We start from the raw sequence: 18983 nt of genomic DNA on the forward strand, positions 1-18983 counted from the left end.
AAAAGGAGATGGAGGCAGAGTCAGTGACCGCGTCAGCATCTCCTGGGAACTCGTTAGACACGCGCATTCTCAGGCTGCAGTCTCCGGCTCCACCCCGGACCACATGAAGCAGGCACTCTGGGCGTGGGACCCAGCTGCCTGGTTGTAACAAGCCCTCCGAAGGGGTTCTGCTGCGTCCTAAAGTTTGAGAAGCTCCACCAAAAAGTTCAATGTGAAAATAGTATCTTCTAAGACATTGTTATAAATTTTCATATGCTTCCCTTTTTTTTTTTTTTTTTTACAAGACTGATGCTTCAGTTTTTATTTCCCCTCTGCGCTCCCACCCACCCTTGGTGATGGTTGTACCCATTTGAGCATTTCTGAGCACAAGACCGTAAGTAAGTCTTAAAACAGGAGCAGAATTCTTGTCTAAACAGTAACAGAAGGGGATTCGCTGCAAGGATAGCATAGCTGGTGTGCAGTAACGGAGGCTGGCCAGATCTTCTTGGTGGACCATGCATAGAAGACATAGAATTATGGAACATCTGCCCCCCAACCACCCTTTTCCAGCATAGACCCCCAAACCCCCACTCCCTCCCCCCATTTATAGTGTTAACAAAAGCTTAATATTCCAGTTCTCAAGTGCAAATGACTTGGGTATGACTGCTGTTGCAACAGGTCTGACAGAAAAAAGAAATGAAGTCCTCTGTCTATGCGATGTTTGCCAGTTTCCCAAGTGCACTTGTTCACAAAGCCCACTCCTAAGCTCTGACTCCGGAGGGTGGGGCCGAGAGAGCTCTGTTTATTTGTCTAAAGGGGTCCATTGCTCCCAGTTCACCAGTGCCAAAAGTATTTGAAAAACCACAGTGTTCAGACGTTCGCCTATGTGAAGATAGAAAGTGTCACGTCAAAGGTCAATGGAGGAAACTATTTCCGTTTTTTTAAGTCACTCCTGTCTCCTTAGACATTCATCTCAGAAGGCAAACCATTGGGCTTCCTGCTCCTTTTATGGACTGCCTCCTTACCACTGCCCTCCCCCCCCGCCCCCCCCAGCTGCCAGGAATGTAACAAGCTGTTAATGCCTGTAATAAAGTCAAGTCATTTCAGGCTCATCCGTAAGCTCTTAAATGATCTTCATTTTCTGTCATTTTACCTCAAAGCAGACACGTCACGTCGCTCACCGCACAACACTGGAGTTGATTATCATCTCTGTGCAAGCATTTGCTCTTGTAGTATTCTCTATTTCAGAAGGCCGTTCCCATCCGTTTACTTTAGTGAACTCTGCTTCTCTTTTTTAAATTACCGATTATATATGTATCTATTGATGCCACCAGCAGAGGGAGGTAGTGCAGGGACAGGTGGTAGCGTAGACTGGTGCCTGCACACTGGCCTCCAACACGCGCTCTATGAATGAAAGGTCCCGCACCTGAGGCAGAAACCTGTACAGTTTATTTGAGGATGTTTGGTGTGAGCTTGGAAGAAACGGAAGACAATTGGAGACACTGATACTCTTTTTGGAGGTGGAGGAGGCCACTCAACACCGGCCCAGCGGAAGCTCCAGCCTCCCTGGCTCAGTCCCCATCAGGAGAGGGCGTGGTCCTGAGCTTTAGTGATGATCATCACCCAAAGATCCTTCAGTCTTTATCAGATAATTCACAAAATGGACCAGGGCTCTCACCTCCCAGGAAAGTTTGTACTGTCCCTTTTGTATTGTTCATTTGTTGTTGGTGGTTGTTTGTGCTACTTACCCACTACTTAGGGCAGATAATAAAACAAACAGAAGCTCATGGTCAAAGTTTCAAACCTTTTGATACCATTTCACAGTAAAAGTTACCATCTGTACCTCATCCCTGATCCTCTCTCCAAAAGAAACCACCTTTACAGGTCTATTGTGGACTCTTTCAGAAACATCATATGTATTAACTGTCAGATACAGATATGTATAGTCTTCTAAAAAATGCATGCCCCTGCGACCATTGAATGCATCTTGTTCATGACCTTGCTATTTTTCTTTCATTTCCTGGAGATGATTTGGTACCAGCACATGTAGTGAGACCGCCCAGTGCGCCCTGGCTGGGTAGTGTTCCACCATACGGATGTCCTGTCATTTATTTACCCATTCCTCCATTAGTCGACATTTAGGTTGAGTTCTTATTTTGCTTTTATTCACGATCCAGTAATGAACACTGCTGCATGTATGCTTTGTCTCCTTGAGCAGAGATACCGAAAGGGCGATTTTCCAGTAGCAGAAGGGCCGGAACAATGGGCCTGTACATCTCCAAAGTAATTGGTGCCGTAGGAATCGGCAAACGGTCCTCTGAAACGGTGGAGCCAGTCTCCCCTCCACCATCCTCGTGCGGGGTGCCTGTGTCACTCCAGACATTGCCTCCAGCAGCTGAGGGGAGGACTGGAACGCCATCGACAGGTCCAGCAAGTCAGCAAACAGCACCCCGTTTTTAAAAATTAATGTTGCTCTCGTCTTATCAGGTTCTTAGGAAGCAACTACTTCATAACACCGGGCAGCCCAATCCCCAAGCTTGGCGATTTCTTTCCCCCTTTTCAATATATCACATTGATTTTCTGTATGACTTTATCTGCTTAATACAAAGTGGGATTGAACAGTTATTTGTCTGGATTTGACCATTCCTTATCAAACATTTATGATTTAGCTTTCGCCGCGGCATCTTCTTGTAAGGTGTTTCTTATTTTTATCTTTTTCCGTGAAGGTAGGCTTGTGTTGACAGCCCTGTAATACATCTCCCTCGAAAGCGACGTGTTGCAGAGGGGCAGGGAGAGGGTGGGGGAAGGCTTCCGGAAGCAGCCCTGTGCATCATTCCTGGACCCAAGGCATCTTTAAATAACGGGAACTGATGGCTCGACTTTGGGGTTTGGGATGTATTAGGATTGGGCGCTTCACAGGGAAGCACGGAAGGGTGCTGCTCTGACGGTGAATTTGTCCAGGATAAGTGAGGCCACTGTCCTTAGAGCCACTGCCTCTCTGTACATAGAATCATGGGTTAGGGCACGGCCACTAGCCTGCACTGGGAGCCTTGGTCAGAGCTCAAGCCAAATACAAGAGATCAGAACATCACAGCGTGATGGGATTTCCTTGTGTTTTTTCTCTTTCATTGTTCTGTGTCTTTCTTGTTGAGAGCATCTTCTAGCTTCATGTAGAAAAAAGAGAATTAAAACTATTTCGCTCAGTTCTAGAAAACTTCACTGAGCCCCTACTCTGTGCATCCAGCCCTGAGAACCAGGTCCAGGGACAGAGGCACGAACAACGCAGTGTGGGAAACGGAGGGAGCCCTGGCCCCTGCTGCGGTCACATTTCAGTTGTGGAGCTGGGCGACTCACAGGAAGTTTTTTTTTTTGTCTTAGAACAACACACACTTGTCACATGACCACTTCTGTGGCTGAAGACCGGCATGGTTCAGCATCCCTCTCTGAGGCTGTAGTCAGAGGCCTGGGCTGTAGCCATCCTTGCCTGGGGCTGGACCAGGGAGGGTTTGCTCCCAGTTCCGCCTTCATTGTTCTGGTCAGGATTCATTTTTGAGCTGTTGTTGGCCTGAGCGCCTGGGCTCCTTGTTGGATGTTGTTCGTTGGTTGTTGCTGTGTGGGTCTCGCTAGAGATTAACTCTCAGCATGACAGCTGGGTCACATCTGAGAGCCATCCGGGGACGACAAGCAGGACAGGAGCCTTCATGTCGGAAGTGAACATCCATTGTTTTATTTATTTACTGAGATATACTTTCTTACTAGATAATCTTCTCCCTTTCAATTCAGTGGTTTTTAGACTATTTGTAAAGGTATACAACCATCACCACTGTCTAATTACAGGATATTTTTATCACCCTGGAAAGAGATCCCATAGCCATTAATAGGTACCCCCCAACCCCTGCCAGCAGCGTCTGGCAACCATAAATCTCCTTCCTGTTTCCATGGCTCTGCCTATTCTGGCCAGCTCGTATGAATGGACTCGTATGTTTTGTGGCCTTTTGTCATTGGCTTCTTCCACTTAGTGTAATGTTTTCAAGGTCTACCCATGTTGTAGCATCTCTGCATTTTGTCATTCTTTTTATGACTGAATAATATTCCGTTGTATAGGTATATTTTGTTTATTTATCAGTTGATGGACAATTGATATATATCTACCTTTTGACTATTATGAATGTGCTCCTATGAACACTTAGCAACAAGTTTTTGTATGAATATATGTCTTTATTCCCGTGGGTATGTATGCCTAGCAGTGGAATTGCTGGCCATATGGTGACTGCGTGTTGAACAGTTTGCGGAGCCTCTAGACTGCTTACCAAAGAGGCGGTGTCATTTTACAATCCTACTAGCAGTGTCTGAGGATTCTAGTGTCTCCACATTCTTGCCAACACTTGTCACTGTCTCTTTTTTATGATAGCTTCTGGTAGGGGTGGGAGGTGCAAGTATTTTCTTGACCCTCAGTTGGCTTATCTGGGAGTGTTGGACCATTCTGTGTTAGAATTTCCCAGAGTAATCAAGTTGAGGCAGGTCACAGATTTGTGTTCTTTTGTTCTGTTTTGTTTTTAGCTCCGGGGTGTCCTATTGCACAGCAGCAGGTTCAAGTCAAACCCTCGGCACTCCTCGTCATTGAGATGCAGCCCCGGGTTTGTGGAGGTGTTGATTCTTGCTGTGTTGTGCAGCAGACATTTTGAGCTGGAATGTTTTCATACTGCAGAGACTTTGAGAGTGGGTTTTGTTGGGAAAGGCTCTGGTTTCTACTGATCTCGCTGTAGACCTGACTAGGTTTTGCGACCTTGAAGCTCTTCTCTAGAACATACTATGTTTTCCCACACAGACCTTCTACTGATGCCTGCATGACCGACCACCTCATCGCTCTTATCATTGGGCCCCCTGGAGGCTTCGCTATGCTCCGTGACCTGGCTACAGCACTGACAATCTCCAGGAGCCCAGAAAACTCATGCTGTACAGGCACTCTACTATTCCTAAGGCAGTTCCCTTTGTGGCCCCATGCGTGTGTTTACAAAACAGTTTTAAGTACACTGAGTGGCTTGACCTGCCTGTAATGCCTTCCTGATATGTGCTTCCTATTTTCCTTATAGATTTACCGAACTCCTCATTTCTGCCCCCATCCCTCATGCAAGTTCTGTGAGAGCAGGCTTGTCATTTCCCTTGTTTTGTTTATGGCTAGGACCTCAGCCCCTTGAACAGTCCCTGGTACATAGCAGATACTTCCAAATCTGGGTGGAGGGAGGAAGGGAGGAGAGTGACCACTGGCCTATGGACTTAATTTTATTGCTTAGGAAAGTGAGTCTCACATCACATGAGCCACTCAGTCACCCCATTTGCCCAGCGCTTTCCTGTGGCCATTTGTTTGGCAAATATTACTGAGCACTTAGAAGCAGTGTGGAGTCTCATTAGCATTTTGGAGTCATACTGCCTAGGTTTGGATCCTGGTCCTCCATTTGTTAACTGTGCATCTTTGGGTGAGGTATTAACTTATTGGCACCTCAGTTTTCACATCTTTAGAGTGAATATAATAATAATGATTTTTCATAGAATTGCTGTGGGAATTAAGAGAGTTAATACAGGTAAAGATCTTACAGAATGAAGAATGAGCAATATGTAAATATTATTTCTATAATAGTAACACATTTTTATTATTAGTGTTCTGTTTTTGCTGCTATTTCCTACTATGAGTCAGGCATTATTCTGAATACTAAGGTAAGTTAGTCAAACTCTCATCCCCCAAGGAGCTTTCACTTAAGTGGTGGGGGAAAATTAATAAGAAACAAATAAATAAAATCATTTTAAATGAAAATAAAATGAAGGAAATAGAGAGTAATTGTATATGTGGTCAGAGATACCTTTTGAAAAGGTGACATTTGAACCAGATCCTGAATGATGACAGCCACACAGATGATTCAATAAAAGGGATTCTAGCCAGAGACATGATAAATATTATACAAAGGTCCTGGGGTAGAAATGTGCCTTATCTGTTCAAGGGAGGACTAGCAGCCATTGTGGTTGGAGCCGGGTAGAGTGACAGGCAATGAGGTTGGAGAGGGAGGCAATACCAGACTATGAGGCCGCTGTAAGGAGTCTGGACCTTATTCGAATGGTGACAGAAGCCGTTGGAAGTTTGTAAGCAAGAAGATGACATGGTTTGATTCACATTTTTAAAAAGACATGGTTTCAGTCTGTAGGAGGCATCAGTGGAAGCTGAAGGACCAGTTGGAAGGTAGCTTGGGCATCTCAGAGGGCAAAAATGGCCATATACACCAGGTGGTCTTACTGGAGATAGAGAAAAGAGGTCGGATTCAAGATCCATAATCCTACTGAGCATATCTGAATGTAATTGTTGGTTGACCTGTCTTTCTCCCTCTGGACCGCAAACCCTAACTCTTCATGTTCACATCCCGATCCCCAGTGTGGGCCGGCCACCCAGTGGGCACCCACTGCACGTTGGCTGCATGAATGTGGCAGATAGACCACCCATGTAGACGGTGGCAGGTTAAAGATAAAGCAACCAGGACTCCTGGCCCTGGATGCTCTGAGCTTCTGTTTTTGTCAGGCTGCCTCATTCACAGCCCGTCCCGGAGAATAATGCCTTTAGCCCTGTGCCCTTTCACTAGCGAGGATTACAAGCTTGTAAATAACGTTTCCCTTTTACAATGTGAGCAGAAAGAAGAGCCAGCAGTCAAAACTCTGCACGCAAATATTTTATTTTTTCTCCTTTCACAAATGGACACGGTTTATCAATATCGGTGCATCTGGGCAGAGCAAGCATTGTGGGGCAGCCAGCAGCAGAGAAACTCGGTGTGGTGATCCATTATGTTCTCCCTGAATTAGGCCTGTTGAGGCTCTGTTATTAAAGTTGAATTTTTCTTAATTATTAACAGTTAAAAATGGGAAAATAGATTTCAAGGGAAAAAAGTTGCAGGCAACAAGAGTCCAATTCTGAATGTGTGTGTATGCGTAAAATGGAATTTGCCGAACATGAATAGGCACTTACAATGTGACTAGAATTGGCTCTGTCATGTGTCAGCCTAATAGCCTAAACCCTGGTTCGATACAATGAACTTGGGAAGGTTTGCTTAATGAAAGAACTGACGTTTTCTGTGCAGCGGCCGCATTCATCAGCCCGCGTCCTGTTCATTACACTACAAAGGGCTGCCAATGGGAATTGGTAGGGTCATCTATTAGGTAAACGTGATGGGGACAAAAGATAGCAGTGGCCAGGGCCTGGTGGAATTTTCTGAGGTGGTCTGGGTTATGGCAGGAGGGAACCCTGGTTAGGGGTGATGTGCTTCCAAGGAGGCATAAGGGCTTCTGGAGTGGTAGGTGAGATCTGGCTGTGCCCCATCCAGAGATGCACGTGCGAGAGACCCAGCGGAAGACTTTTCACGTGTCCTTGGCCTCTCCTTATCCATTGTGCAGTCCCTAGGGGTGCTCACAGTTCCTGGGTTTCTCTCTGTTGTTCAGGCACATGGTATGATGGAACTTCCCTGCCACACGACTTGCTGTGGCCAGTTGAACCGGGTGGAAGTGATGTGGGTCTCTTTGAGGCAGAACCTTTAAGAGCCTAACGTGTGATGTGCGTTACTCTCTACCATGCCGACTGTCAACACTCCAGGCACCAGCGGCCCTATCACTGGGCCTCCTGGAGGGACAACAAGTCCAGAGCCCCCTGGGCCAATGTGGACATAAAGGAATACATTGTGCTTCTGTGTTGTGGCTTTAAGACACTGAGATTTGGGGGGGATCACTTGTTTGTGTTCTCACCGGGGCCCATCCTGATGGCTTGTCTCCATCATTAGGCACAGAGAGATCCTGGTTTGACAGCCAGGGCAACCAAGTCTCAGAACGGTGGGTCACTTCGTAATGCACCGTCTGTTTTGCAAGGTTGGCATATTGTAATTTGCCTTTTTAAAAATCATTTTTGGGATGTGTACATGTCAGTGAATTTTAGTTAGCCTTTAAAGCCCTTTGGTGGGGTGCCCATTTGAGAAGTTAAGCAGATTCCTTCAGCCGGGAGTGGGGTCTGGAGTCACTGGGAAATGCAGACAAAACAAGATCTGCTGATTGGCAGGGTCATCTTGGGAAGGGCCACTGTGGAGGAAAGAGCAGGCCCATTAATTCAGGGGGGTTTACATCAGCTATCTTCCTTTCACCTAATGGGACTGTTTGGTTGTGTTCTTTCCTGGAGAGATTAGTGATTGAAAGGAGGAGATTTAGAAAGTAGAGATAAAAGTTTGCATTTAATTCTCATGACATGCAGCCCTCCTAAGAAGGCTTCCCACGGAGGCGCCATAGGAAATTCAGACTTAAGCCAGAGGACAGCATCTCTGCAGAGAGTATCGGTGTCCAGATGCTGACAGTTCCATAATGAAGAGTGTCTGAAGGGTTTCAGGCAGGTTGGGTTGTCCTTGTATTGTGTCTAACCCTAAAACTCAACCTGGCTGCATTAAAAAGTCCCTTACATAATTGTCTTGGGGTTTTAAATACAGTTTTTTTAGTTTATTCATGTCTAAAGTAATAGTTTTCTCCCTCTTCCTCCTCTGCAGCGGTCCTTGCCTGGTATTGCGCTGTAGGGTATTTGTCTTCCACAAACGTCTCTGTAAGGCCATTGCAGGTGTCAAATGAGAGTTTGCATCACAGCAGTTAGGAGAGTGCCCAGCAAACAGTCAGTAATTGATACCCATGAAAATGGAGAGAAGCCGAAGTACTTGGTTGCCCAGCAGGTCAAGGTTTGAATCCTGCCTCCACCATTTAACTAACTGTGCAGCCTTGATCCTAGCATGGAACCTTTCACACCTCAGTTTCTCTTTTCATAGAAGGCGGACAAAAGTAGCCTCTTAGCACCTTCCTCAGCAAGTGATTGTGAGCAGTGGGTGGGCTACTGCCTCCCTGACTTTCCGCCCAGCCTCTGCCACTGAGGGAAGTGCCAGTAAGCGTTCTTTTCTGTTTGTCATTGTGTATTGCTGGGGGCAGTGGTGGGGACACTTTCTTTGCCATGAAATCCCCCAATCGCCAGTTGAAAGTGAATCAGTTTGCGCCCTCTGAGCCCCCAGTCCCAGAAACTTCTGGCCAGGTGGATCTGAAACAAGGAAGCAATGTGTTACCTCACACCGGGCGTTCAGATCAAGGACGCTTCTGGAGGAGGACGCCTGTGGGGCTCGGCCCCAGCATGGGTGCCTCCACAGGGTTCTGTCTGGGCCGTTTGTGGTGGACTCCAAAGTGGAGAAGTGTGTGAGTCACAGCGTCAGGCAAAACTTGGCTTGAATCTTAGATGGCAAAGTTTAAAAGCTCTGTGACCGCCTGACCTGTGGTGGCACAGTGGATAAAGCGTTGACCTGGAACGCTGAGGTCCCAGGTTCGAAACCCTGGGCTTATCTGGTCAAGACACATATGGGAGTTGATGCTTCCTGCTCCTCCTCACCCACACTCTCTCTCTCTCCCCTCTATAAAGTGAATAAATAAAATCTTAAAAAAAAAAAAAAAGCTCTGTGACTATGGGAAAGTCCATTCACCTCTCTGTGCCCCTGTTTCCGCATCTGTGAAATGGACACAGAGATATGGCCCATCTCATGGCGTGGGACAGTGTCACAGTTAAGGAGCTTTCTGTTACGTGCACGAATGTCCCTGAGGCATCGGAATTTAGTGATTTAGTCAGTGTCACTCATCTGGTGGCTGTGGAGCAGGTGCTCAGACTCCTGCTGCCGGGGATACGTCCCCCCAGCGCATCCCAGCACCACACCCTTGCCGCCTGGGCTGAGGGCACTGGTGCAGAAGGGTTTGCTCTCATTGTAATTGAAAACGGGTTCACAAAGACAGTATCGCTTTATAAACCCACGCCAATGCTGAATACAAACATGATCTATCTTATTGAGAATAATTCAGTTTATTCCACTCTTAAGAGCCTCTTGTATTAAATTTTCTCAGCCTGTTTCGTGGTGGAGGAAAACACTGTTTTATATTTGCTAGCCGCGTCCCTGAGAACCCACGGATGCACTTCCTACAAATCTTTGGCGCTTACATGTTAGGTATCTCCTCCTAATAGTAGACCATCTTTCTAGAAGCTGAACTATACATCTCTTTTAACCCCTCCCCTTTTTTTAACTTGGGCATTGTTATTTAATGAAGTATCTCAATATGAATATACTTTTCTGGGCCCTATATTTTTGGTAGAGAATTTAAAGTTATAATGATGAAATTAACAGGACACTGGTCAGAAAACCCATTACTATATTCTGCTGTTCTAATGAACTTATTGAGCAATCTCCCTTTTGATTCCTGGTATATTTGTCTCACACCATATTGAGCCTCGATTGTCGCTTCTGTCAGGCATCAAGGACAGGGCTTCTCCCTGCTCCTCCAGGCGTGTTCCTGGCTGGGGTTTAGGATGTGCACTTGGATTCTATCACATTGGACTCCACTTTGCCCTCAGCTAAACCTCCTCTTAAATACACTGGTCATCAAAACCACCCCTTAACCCTTATACCCCCTGTATTAGTCTTGACTCCCTTTGGCTATTCTATAAAATCTTCAAGGGCAAGGACCATCAAATAAAATGTCATTAGGCCAACAGGAATGATATCTATGAGATCCATTCATTTCTTCATCCATTCACCATTCAGCAGCTACCATTCACTATAGTCTTACTCTGAGCTAAGCACTGGGGGCTTAAGAATGAATTAGGATCCGACAGTATAGTTAATGCAAGGTATATGAACAAGCAGTTTGAACATTCAGTGTAAGGACAGTGACAAAGAGGGGAAGGACAGAGGAGCGAAGGTGTACGGCCTTGAGGAAGAGGCAGTTTGGAAGAGGAAGCCCTTCCGCTGAGAGGGCCATGCATTAGCTCGGCCTTGGAATCTAAGTCCATGTTTGTAGGTGGACCACTCTGGCAAATGCATGGTGTGGGGGGAGGGGGGATAAAGGAAGGAAGTGCATTGCCAGCACAGGGAACAGTAGGTGACGAAGCCCGGACATGGGGCATCTTCAGAATTTCTGAGTCTCCCTGATGAGACAGACAACATGGTGGTCACTTGATACAGTGGGAAGCTCTCTGTGTGTTTCATATAGGAAGGGGTTTAATAAAGGCAATTTGATGCTTCCAGAATTGTTGGACAAGCAAAGGAGTGGCTTCAGGGTTGGTCTTCTGCAGGAATGGCTCCCTGAGTGATATAGAAGTGACCTTCCAGGGAGCTTCTGCTGCTGAAGTTACAACTGGAGCTTGGCCGATGAGTCAGCCGGAGCCACCTCCACTCCCAGGGCCCCTCTTCACCACTGGGACGAGACAGGAAACCGCATCTGCATGTACCCTCACTTGCCTGGAAGGAAAGCCCCAGAGAAGGAGTACGGTCCTTCCCTCGCTGCTGCTACACGTGACTCACATGGCAACACCCAGGAATCGGCGAGACTGGTTTGTGCCCAGGGTGTAGCTGTCAGGGAGTCCTGGAAGTGTAGTGTTTAGCTTTCTGACTTCTCCCACTAGAATAGTAGAATCCAGGGGCAATGTTGCCCCTCAGGGGACATTTTACGATGCCTGAGACAGTTTTGGTTGCCGCAGTAAGGGATGGAGATGGTACTGGCATCCAGCGGGTCAAGGCCAGGGATGCTGCTCAACATCCTACACGCCCGGGACCACCCGCCACAGAGAGCAGTCCAGCCCTAACGCCAGAGGGCCAAGGCGGAGAGGTCTGACCTAGCAGGAGGGCGAACAGGAACCAAAAGAGTCTAAAAAATTCAACACGGTATTTTTTGTTTGTTTGTTCCATTTCAGAGGTATTAAAATCTTTGCTGGTTTGAGCCATAAACTGGATATCGTTTACTGGACAGTTGGTTTTAGTTCCGTCTATAAGGTCTCCCTTTGAGATGTGCATTCAGTCCTTTTTTGTAGCTTAGATGGTGCCCGTGTTCATTAGCTCAGTGACTTGGAAGACTTTTTTTATATTCAACATGATCCCTAATAAGATTTTGTTTTAGGACAAATAGTTTCTGTCCAGGTTGCATTTCTCTTTTATGTGCATCCCTTTTTCATCCCCAAAGTTTTATTATTAGAACAGACCCTCTGGAAAAGGTTGCCCTTTCCTCTGTCCGTTCATCCTTCCCTACCAAAAATTTAGAGCTGTTATTTGCCTTGTTTTTCTTTTCTCTCCAGAGGAAGGAGAGGGGAGTGAATGATGGCCAAGTATTAAGAATCCCTGCTCCTGGGCATGTCTCCGGAAACTGCGTCTCTGGTGTCGGGGCTTCTATGCGTCAGTGGAGCAGGGTGGAGCTCTTGCACATCCCTAATTCCCTGGTTCTCTTCCGTCAGTGTGTCTGGTCTAACCACAGCCAGGTCCATTGGGGTTTAGGAAAGTTGGGCAGCTTTTAAAGGCTTCCCAGACCCTCTTTTCCCCAGGGATATATTCTTGGATTTGTGTGTGTGTGTGTGCACGCATGCACACATGCACGCACACACACATCTACCTCTTTTGACCTTTCCCACCTCCCCAGAGATGCTAGTTTTTCCAGAATGTGCAGAACAGCCATGGTGATCATCATCGTGGCACATGCTTCGTGGGTGCCTTGCCTTGTGGGAACTGTTAGATCTGACCTCTCAGACGCATGTGGAACAACCAGAAGCCAGTGCCGGGGGCGCATGGCACCCTCTCGGTGTGGATGATAGCATGATGGTAAGGTGCACTGCTTCCGAGTCCCACCGACCAAGCTTTAGATTCCGAATGGATGCTGCACTCTGCTGAATATCATGTCCCTTCCCCCCAGTGTATGGCTCTCTGAGGCCTCAGAATGCTACTCTCTTTGCAAATAGGATCTTCACAGATGTAACTAAGGTCAGGATCGAAATGAGCTCATGCTGGATGAGGGTGGACCCTAAATCCGATAAGAGGGTCCTTACAAGGGACAGAAATGGGCATGCGTCAGGAGGTGAAAGGGAAGATAGAGGCAGGGTTTGGGGAGGTGTGACTGCAAGTCAAGGAGCACTGAGGACTGCCTGCCACTTACCAGCAGGAGCTGGCAAGGAGGCAGAGGGACTGTTCCTTCCTCAGAGCCCCCACAAGGCACCCACCCTGCTGACACCTTTATCTCGGGTGCCTGGCCTCTGAACGCACAGAGAATTTCTGTTGGTTTAAGCTATCTAGTTTGTGACCCTAGGAAACTAATAGAGTTTCAATTGTTTACCTTTTTTTAATGCAGCTCTCTAAGGTGGACACCAGTATTATTCTTGCACAACTGCCTCTTCGGGGTCGTGGGATAGTCTGGTCAGTCGCTGGTGCTCTCCGGCCCCCGGTTTCCTCATCTATAAATGGAGATGTCCCCTTCTCCTTTGGAGGTGGTTTTCAGTCTCAAATGAGACAGCGTATGTAAAGCACTTGGCACAAAGCCTGATTCGCATTAAGTGACCAATAAATAACTGCCCTGATTATTGTTGCTCTTGTTTAGCATGGAAATTTATTTAAGAATGCACAGTCAATATTCAATTACCCTCACTAATAAAAAGGAATAAAGGTATGGATTGCAAAATAGAAAATACACGGAAAGATTGCTTTAAATTTTAAGAACTGGTGAGAGAAACACAGACACACAGGTGCTAAGCTTTAGGCGGCCTAACTTCATCCCTTCTCTGCCCCCGCTCCAGGGACTGGCCTTCAGCGGGGGCCGTGGAAGAAATGGGATCCTTGGTAGTCTATGAGGAAAATAATTCGATTTTGGATACTTAGAAGTTACATATCGCTGTGAGCGGCAGGGTCCTGATATAAAACCATTGTGTCATCTTATTTCAACCCCCCCCCCACATACCCCCCCCCCACCTTTAGTAAAAGTTTAGCATACCAACAGGGCAGCAAACATGTTTGAATGACTTTATTCAAATGTCAGATTTAATTGAATCCATAACCAAAAAACAAGCTAAAAAGAATTTTTTTGAGAGCTTTGGAATTTTTTCCTCCCCCCCTCATCCCCATCTCTCGTATTCAAGGTGATAGCCACAGACTTAAAACCTTCCCAAACACCTGCAAATGCAAGTAGAGGCATGTATCATAAAATTGCAGCTAGGAAGGCTAAAGTGCCTGTAAACATTGCGTTCTGTGGCCAAATGTGGTGATCAGAATATTTATGTATTGAGGAGACCAGAAAAGAAGGTAATTGGAGTATGGTGGTTTTGACTCAGCCTGGAATGCGTGTGCGCCCTCTTTCTGCTCAGGTTTCTGTGACTGCCTGGGCGTGCGCAGGCATTGCGCTGGGCAGCCAGGTTGTTAAAGCCATAAGAAGCAGTCTAACACGGCAAGAGAAACCACCGTGTCTCCAAACCACCTGGATTGCCTGTAATCGGTTCACTCTACCTCACCTAACCAGATCTTACTGCAAAGAGAACAGCTGAAAAAGACACTTAAACTAAAATGATCAGATGAAATTTTAAAACCAAGAATGACTGAAAAGATCCCCAGAAGGCCATCTCACTGGCCTGGAGCCCCCCATTCCGGGGTCCAGCATTTGTACCGATTATGGCCTGACAGCTCTTGAGTTTCCAATGATAACAGCCATCTGACTTGATCGGAGTTCAATGGATTTTCACTAAAATAGAATCATCGCCTTGGTGATGGATAGAAAAAGTAAAGCAATACATCCTGATAAATGCTCTGCCTGCCTCCTCCCTCTCCCCAGCGGTGACCTTGTGCAATCCATAAGAGAGCAAGGCGCAGCCCTGGTCACCGCCGTAGCGCGTCAGGACTTGGAAATTTAAGTAGCTTTGAAACCCATCAATGGGGTGAAGGGGGAATGGCCTGAGAAAGCAATGGATCATGCTTAGAGGGCTCCGAGGGAAATAGGGTACGCTGAAGGTCAGCGTGCGGACGCGTCTTGAAGGAACAGCGCAAACCCTCATTCATATTCACGGGAGGCTGTGGCCCTGTGAGGCGAGATCATTCGACGAGTACAATAAAACAGGAATTTTCAGAGCATATAATTTCTTCTCAGAAGCGAAAGGCACCAGAGAATGGTGCCGAGTAAGCACTAACTCAGGGCGAGAGGGTGCCGTGCCCCAGTGTTTCCTTCGGAATAGCAAGGAGCAGGCAGTACAGGGCACCACTTAGCCTCTGTAACAGGATGTCTGTTCTCCACCTTTTCCAACTCGGTGAGCTCAGCCAGCTGTGACTGTTCTGAACACCACTGATCATCCGTGACGACACCAACACCGTAACAGAGGAAGAAACCCAACTAAAAACAGGCTGTCCCGGAAGCTCCCGGGCCAGTCGCACCTCTGAACCCTGTATGCTTGATCCGATTGGGAAAAGAAGCTTCTGGGTGGTTAAAAGGGGAAGAAGTTAGACATTGGCAGGCGCCCATTAGTATTGGTTACAACTTGCTAAAAGAAAATATTAAAATAAAAATTAGATCATAAATTTGGAGCCACCGTTACCAAGCCTAAAGTGCAAATTGCCAAACAAGTCAAGAGACTCATTAGCATTTTATGTAAATCAGTTATTACTGTTCTCCACTTCCTTAATTATCCATGTTATTTCAATACAACCCTTTCTTTGATGTCCCAATTCTATATTTAAATAGTGCAAGATTTCTATCGTATCCTCCCGCAGAGGTTTGTGCCATGCAAAAAACATGCCAAGAGCAGCTATTTTAAAGACTACAGGGAAATGTTTAATTGGTTCATCCCATTTGAGTTATGAGGGCGTATTACTGAGCACATAAAATCAGAAACATGGAAAGGACTGAGCTCGGAGAAGTTGACTGAAACCTGCAAGGGGACTGGTGGAAATTTTGCCCCCAAGACTTTTTGGATTCTCTGTGGGAGCTGATTCAAAGGGAAATTTTGCAAACTTCACTGAATTTTGCTAAACGATTGATTTATAATTGAAATATTTGGAAATAAGACCCAACGGCCCTCTTTCCTTGGGCACAGAGAGTTGTTCCGTAGGTTGGGTGAAGAGACACAGGGCACAGAGGAGGAGAAACAAGGGGTGGGTGGGAGAGGAGGAAAAACATTCCCCACCCAACTGCTGTTCAGAGGGTTCCTCTTTTCTGAAAGAGGGGCCGTCACAAGTCCGAAGGACAAGTTTGCTGATGTCTTATTCTCATGTTGTCTGAAACCGAAGAATACCTCATAAATTACAGAGAGGAGTGTCCCTTCTCTAGCAAATGAGCTTCTGAGGCAACAGTGCGGCCACAGGAAACTTGAATAGTCACCCTTACGATCGTTTAAGCAGTGAGTAGGCTCCCTCCTCATCATCACTTGCCTTTATATTTCTGTCTTCCTCCCTATAACCTACCTTGTTTTTAAATATTTTAATTAATAAATGAATAAGGGGAGAATCTTTGGATGTGAATTGTAACTGAAAATAGAGTCAAATGGATAGAAATGTATTCTTCTTCCAGGTATTTTTGAACAATTACCTTGTCTGATTTTTTTTTTTTTTTTTTGGAGAGGCAGGGGGGCACACAGACCCCCACAGGCATCCTGACTGGGATCCACCCAGCAAGCCCCCTACCTGGCGATGCTCTACCTATCTGGGGCCGCTGCTCTGTTGGTTGGCAACTGAGCTATTATAGAGCTTGAGGGGAGTCCATGGAGCCATTCTCAGTGCACAAGGCCAGCTTGCTCAAGCCAAGCTATGGTTGTGGGGAGGAGAAAGAGAGAGAGAGAGAGAAGGAAGAGGGGTGAAGAAGCAGATGGTTGCTTCTCCTCTGTGCCCTGACCAGGTATCAAACCATGGGACTTCTACATGCTGGGCCAATATTCTACTACTGAGCCAACTGGCCAGGGCCTGATATATATATGCCTGATATATATATATATATTTTCTTTTTTTTTCTGGAAGAAAGCTAGTATGATAGTGTAGGATTTGGTGACAGATAGACCCAGATTCAAGACCAAGCTGTGTGGCCTTGTTCAAGTTATCTACCCACAGTCTCCCTCAGTGTCACATGACTAACAGTGCTTACTTTGAAGAGTTGTTGTAAATATTAGCATATATATAGAATTTAATTTATAGTAGATGCTCAATAAATGGTAAACTGAGCTTTTACTTCAGGCCAGACACTGCCAAATGTTTACATAGGTGATCACAGTAATCCTCAAAACACTCTTTGAAGTAAGTATGATTATTACACTGTAACAAATGAGGAAAAACAGGTTTTCTGGAGGTTCAGGGTAGTGATTTGCCCAACATCACAGAGAAAAAACTGTAGGAGCTGTGATTTTAATCTAAAAGTTCTCTGCGGTAGAGTGAGAGTTTTGATAAGAACCATCCAATGGCCTGACCTGTGGTGGCGCAGTGGATAAAGCATCGACCTGGAACGCTGAGGTCGCCAGTTCGAAACCCTGCACTTGTCTGGTCAAGGCACATATGGAAGTTGATGCTTTCTGCTCCTCTCTCTCTCTCTCCTAAAATTAATAATAATATAAAAAAGAACCATCCTCCTTATAAATATTAAATATATGGTTAATATTTATAAGGAGGGAAAATGGCATTTCTTTATCCTTTTTTTAAAATCTACTTAAATAAATAGTATTTACAGAAAACTCATCTCTGTGGACTAAAACACTTTAAATATTTAATCTGACTTATTGGTTATTTACTTAACAAAATATACTTTTATGTATTTGGGGTAATTTATGGGACTTGCCATGTTGCAGGCCCTGTTCTAAGCACTTGGAGCTAGTAACTCATTTACCCATTTCTAATGTGTATTCGGAGAGCGCAGGGGCGGGCACAGGGCGAGTTCCAGAAGCTCGGGACAGGAGCCGCCCTGGGGCTCATGGTCTCCCCAGTCCCTGGGCACTAGCCCATGCGTAGTTTTTATCGTTTGTTTTTATTTTTAAGTAAATTACACTTTTAAAAACATGATCTTTCTGATTATACATATGGTATACTCATTACAGAAAATTTGGAAAATATCAGAAGTTGTAAGGAAGAAAGGAATGTAAAAAGCCTCTATAATTCCTCCATGCATTGTGAACATCCGTCCAGGATTTTAGCGGGAAGAGGAACACATGATCTACTCCCAGGAGTATTGTCCAGCTGCTTCTTCTCTGTGCTTGTTTTAAGCGTCTGAGAGGAACTCAGAAGTTACTGTTCCGAAGTCATAACACAGATAGTGGCTGGCTGAAGGACCCACCAGGGGTTCAGATGCCCCTGAGTCCTGTGTCTCCTTTGTATAACTTGCTGTCCAGTGCACATGAATGTAAAGGTTACATCAAACAGGTCATCAAGTGGGACGTTTCCTGTGCTGTCCAAAACAAAACGTTAAAAAAAACCTGACATGCCACCATCCCCAGAAGACGAAAACGCCAGCCTCAGTCCCTTGCCCTTCTGTCACTGCCCCCTGTTTAAATCTTGTCATGTGGGCCTTGGTTGCATGAAGAATTATCAGCCTTCAGTATTTACTCTGTTCTTTACCCTGGGACTTCCTGTTGCCGAAATCGGATCGCTTATCTGAAAGGCTTCCGTTCCCCCAGTGACTAGCCGGGTTTCATCGCCGGGAAAGCACATTGTTCCAACTCTGAAAGTCCACAGTCTAAACTCATCATCATGTTTTTTCATCAGAATGAAATATCGGGCGTGCTGCTCGGTACAAGGTTTTATTAATGATGTGCTGTCAGGGGCTGGATGTTCTGCATATTTGCATATTAAACAGCTGAGTGAAGAAACATTCCTTTTATTGCTGCAGGGAATAAATCAGTTTAAAGCAAGTTCTCATCATTTATACTCCTTTCAGCTAAGTCTTCTTTTATTGAAATAAATTGTTGAAGTGCTTTGCTCATTCTTTGAATACTGATGAAATTTACCTTGATAGGACCTCAGGAAAAATAATATTTTCTTAAAGGTACAGTATTGTTCCATTTTTTTTGAATATCACTTTAGTATGTTATAGATAAGATAATTTGGAAATATCAAATGAAAGGGGAAGAAAAACAGTTTTGAATAAAGACAGTGTTTCCTCTGGATGATTTTGCCAAATGCATCTTTATTGGAAGAATGTAAGCAAAT

The 18983-nt window shown here is 45.6% G+C and overlaps 1 protein-coding gene across 4 annotated transcripts in view; it reads left to right on the plus strand.

Annotated features, from left to right (window-relative positions):
- Positions 1-18983, plus strand: part of WWOX (WW domain containing oxidoreductase) — a 1014498-nt gene that overhangs the window by 497681 nt on the left and 497834 nt on the right. The window contains exon 9 of one of the 4 annotated variants that reach the window (XM_066349490.1): positions 17876-17935. The exons of the other annotated variants lie outside the window; for them this stretch is intronic. Coding sequence (XP_066205587.1) covers positions 17876-17920 — 45 coding nt within the window. The 3' untranslated portion in view covers positions 17921-17935. Of the gene's footprint in view, positions 1-17875; positions 17936-18983 lie in introns of those variants that run through there. 4 annotated transcript variants of the gene reach the window in all.

This window comes from Saccopteryx leptura, chromosome 9, assembly GCF_036850995.1.
Source record: "Saccopteryx leptura isolate mSacLep1 chromosome 9, mSacLep1_pri_phased_curated, whole genome shotgun sequence".
Lineage (NCBI taxonomy): Eukaryota > Metazoa > Chordata > Mammalia > Chiroptera > Emballonuridae > Saccopteryx > Saccopteryx leptura.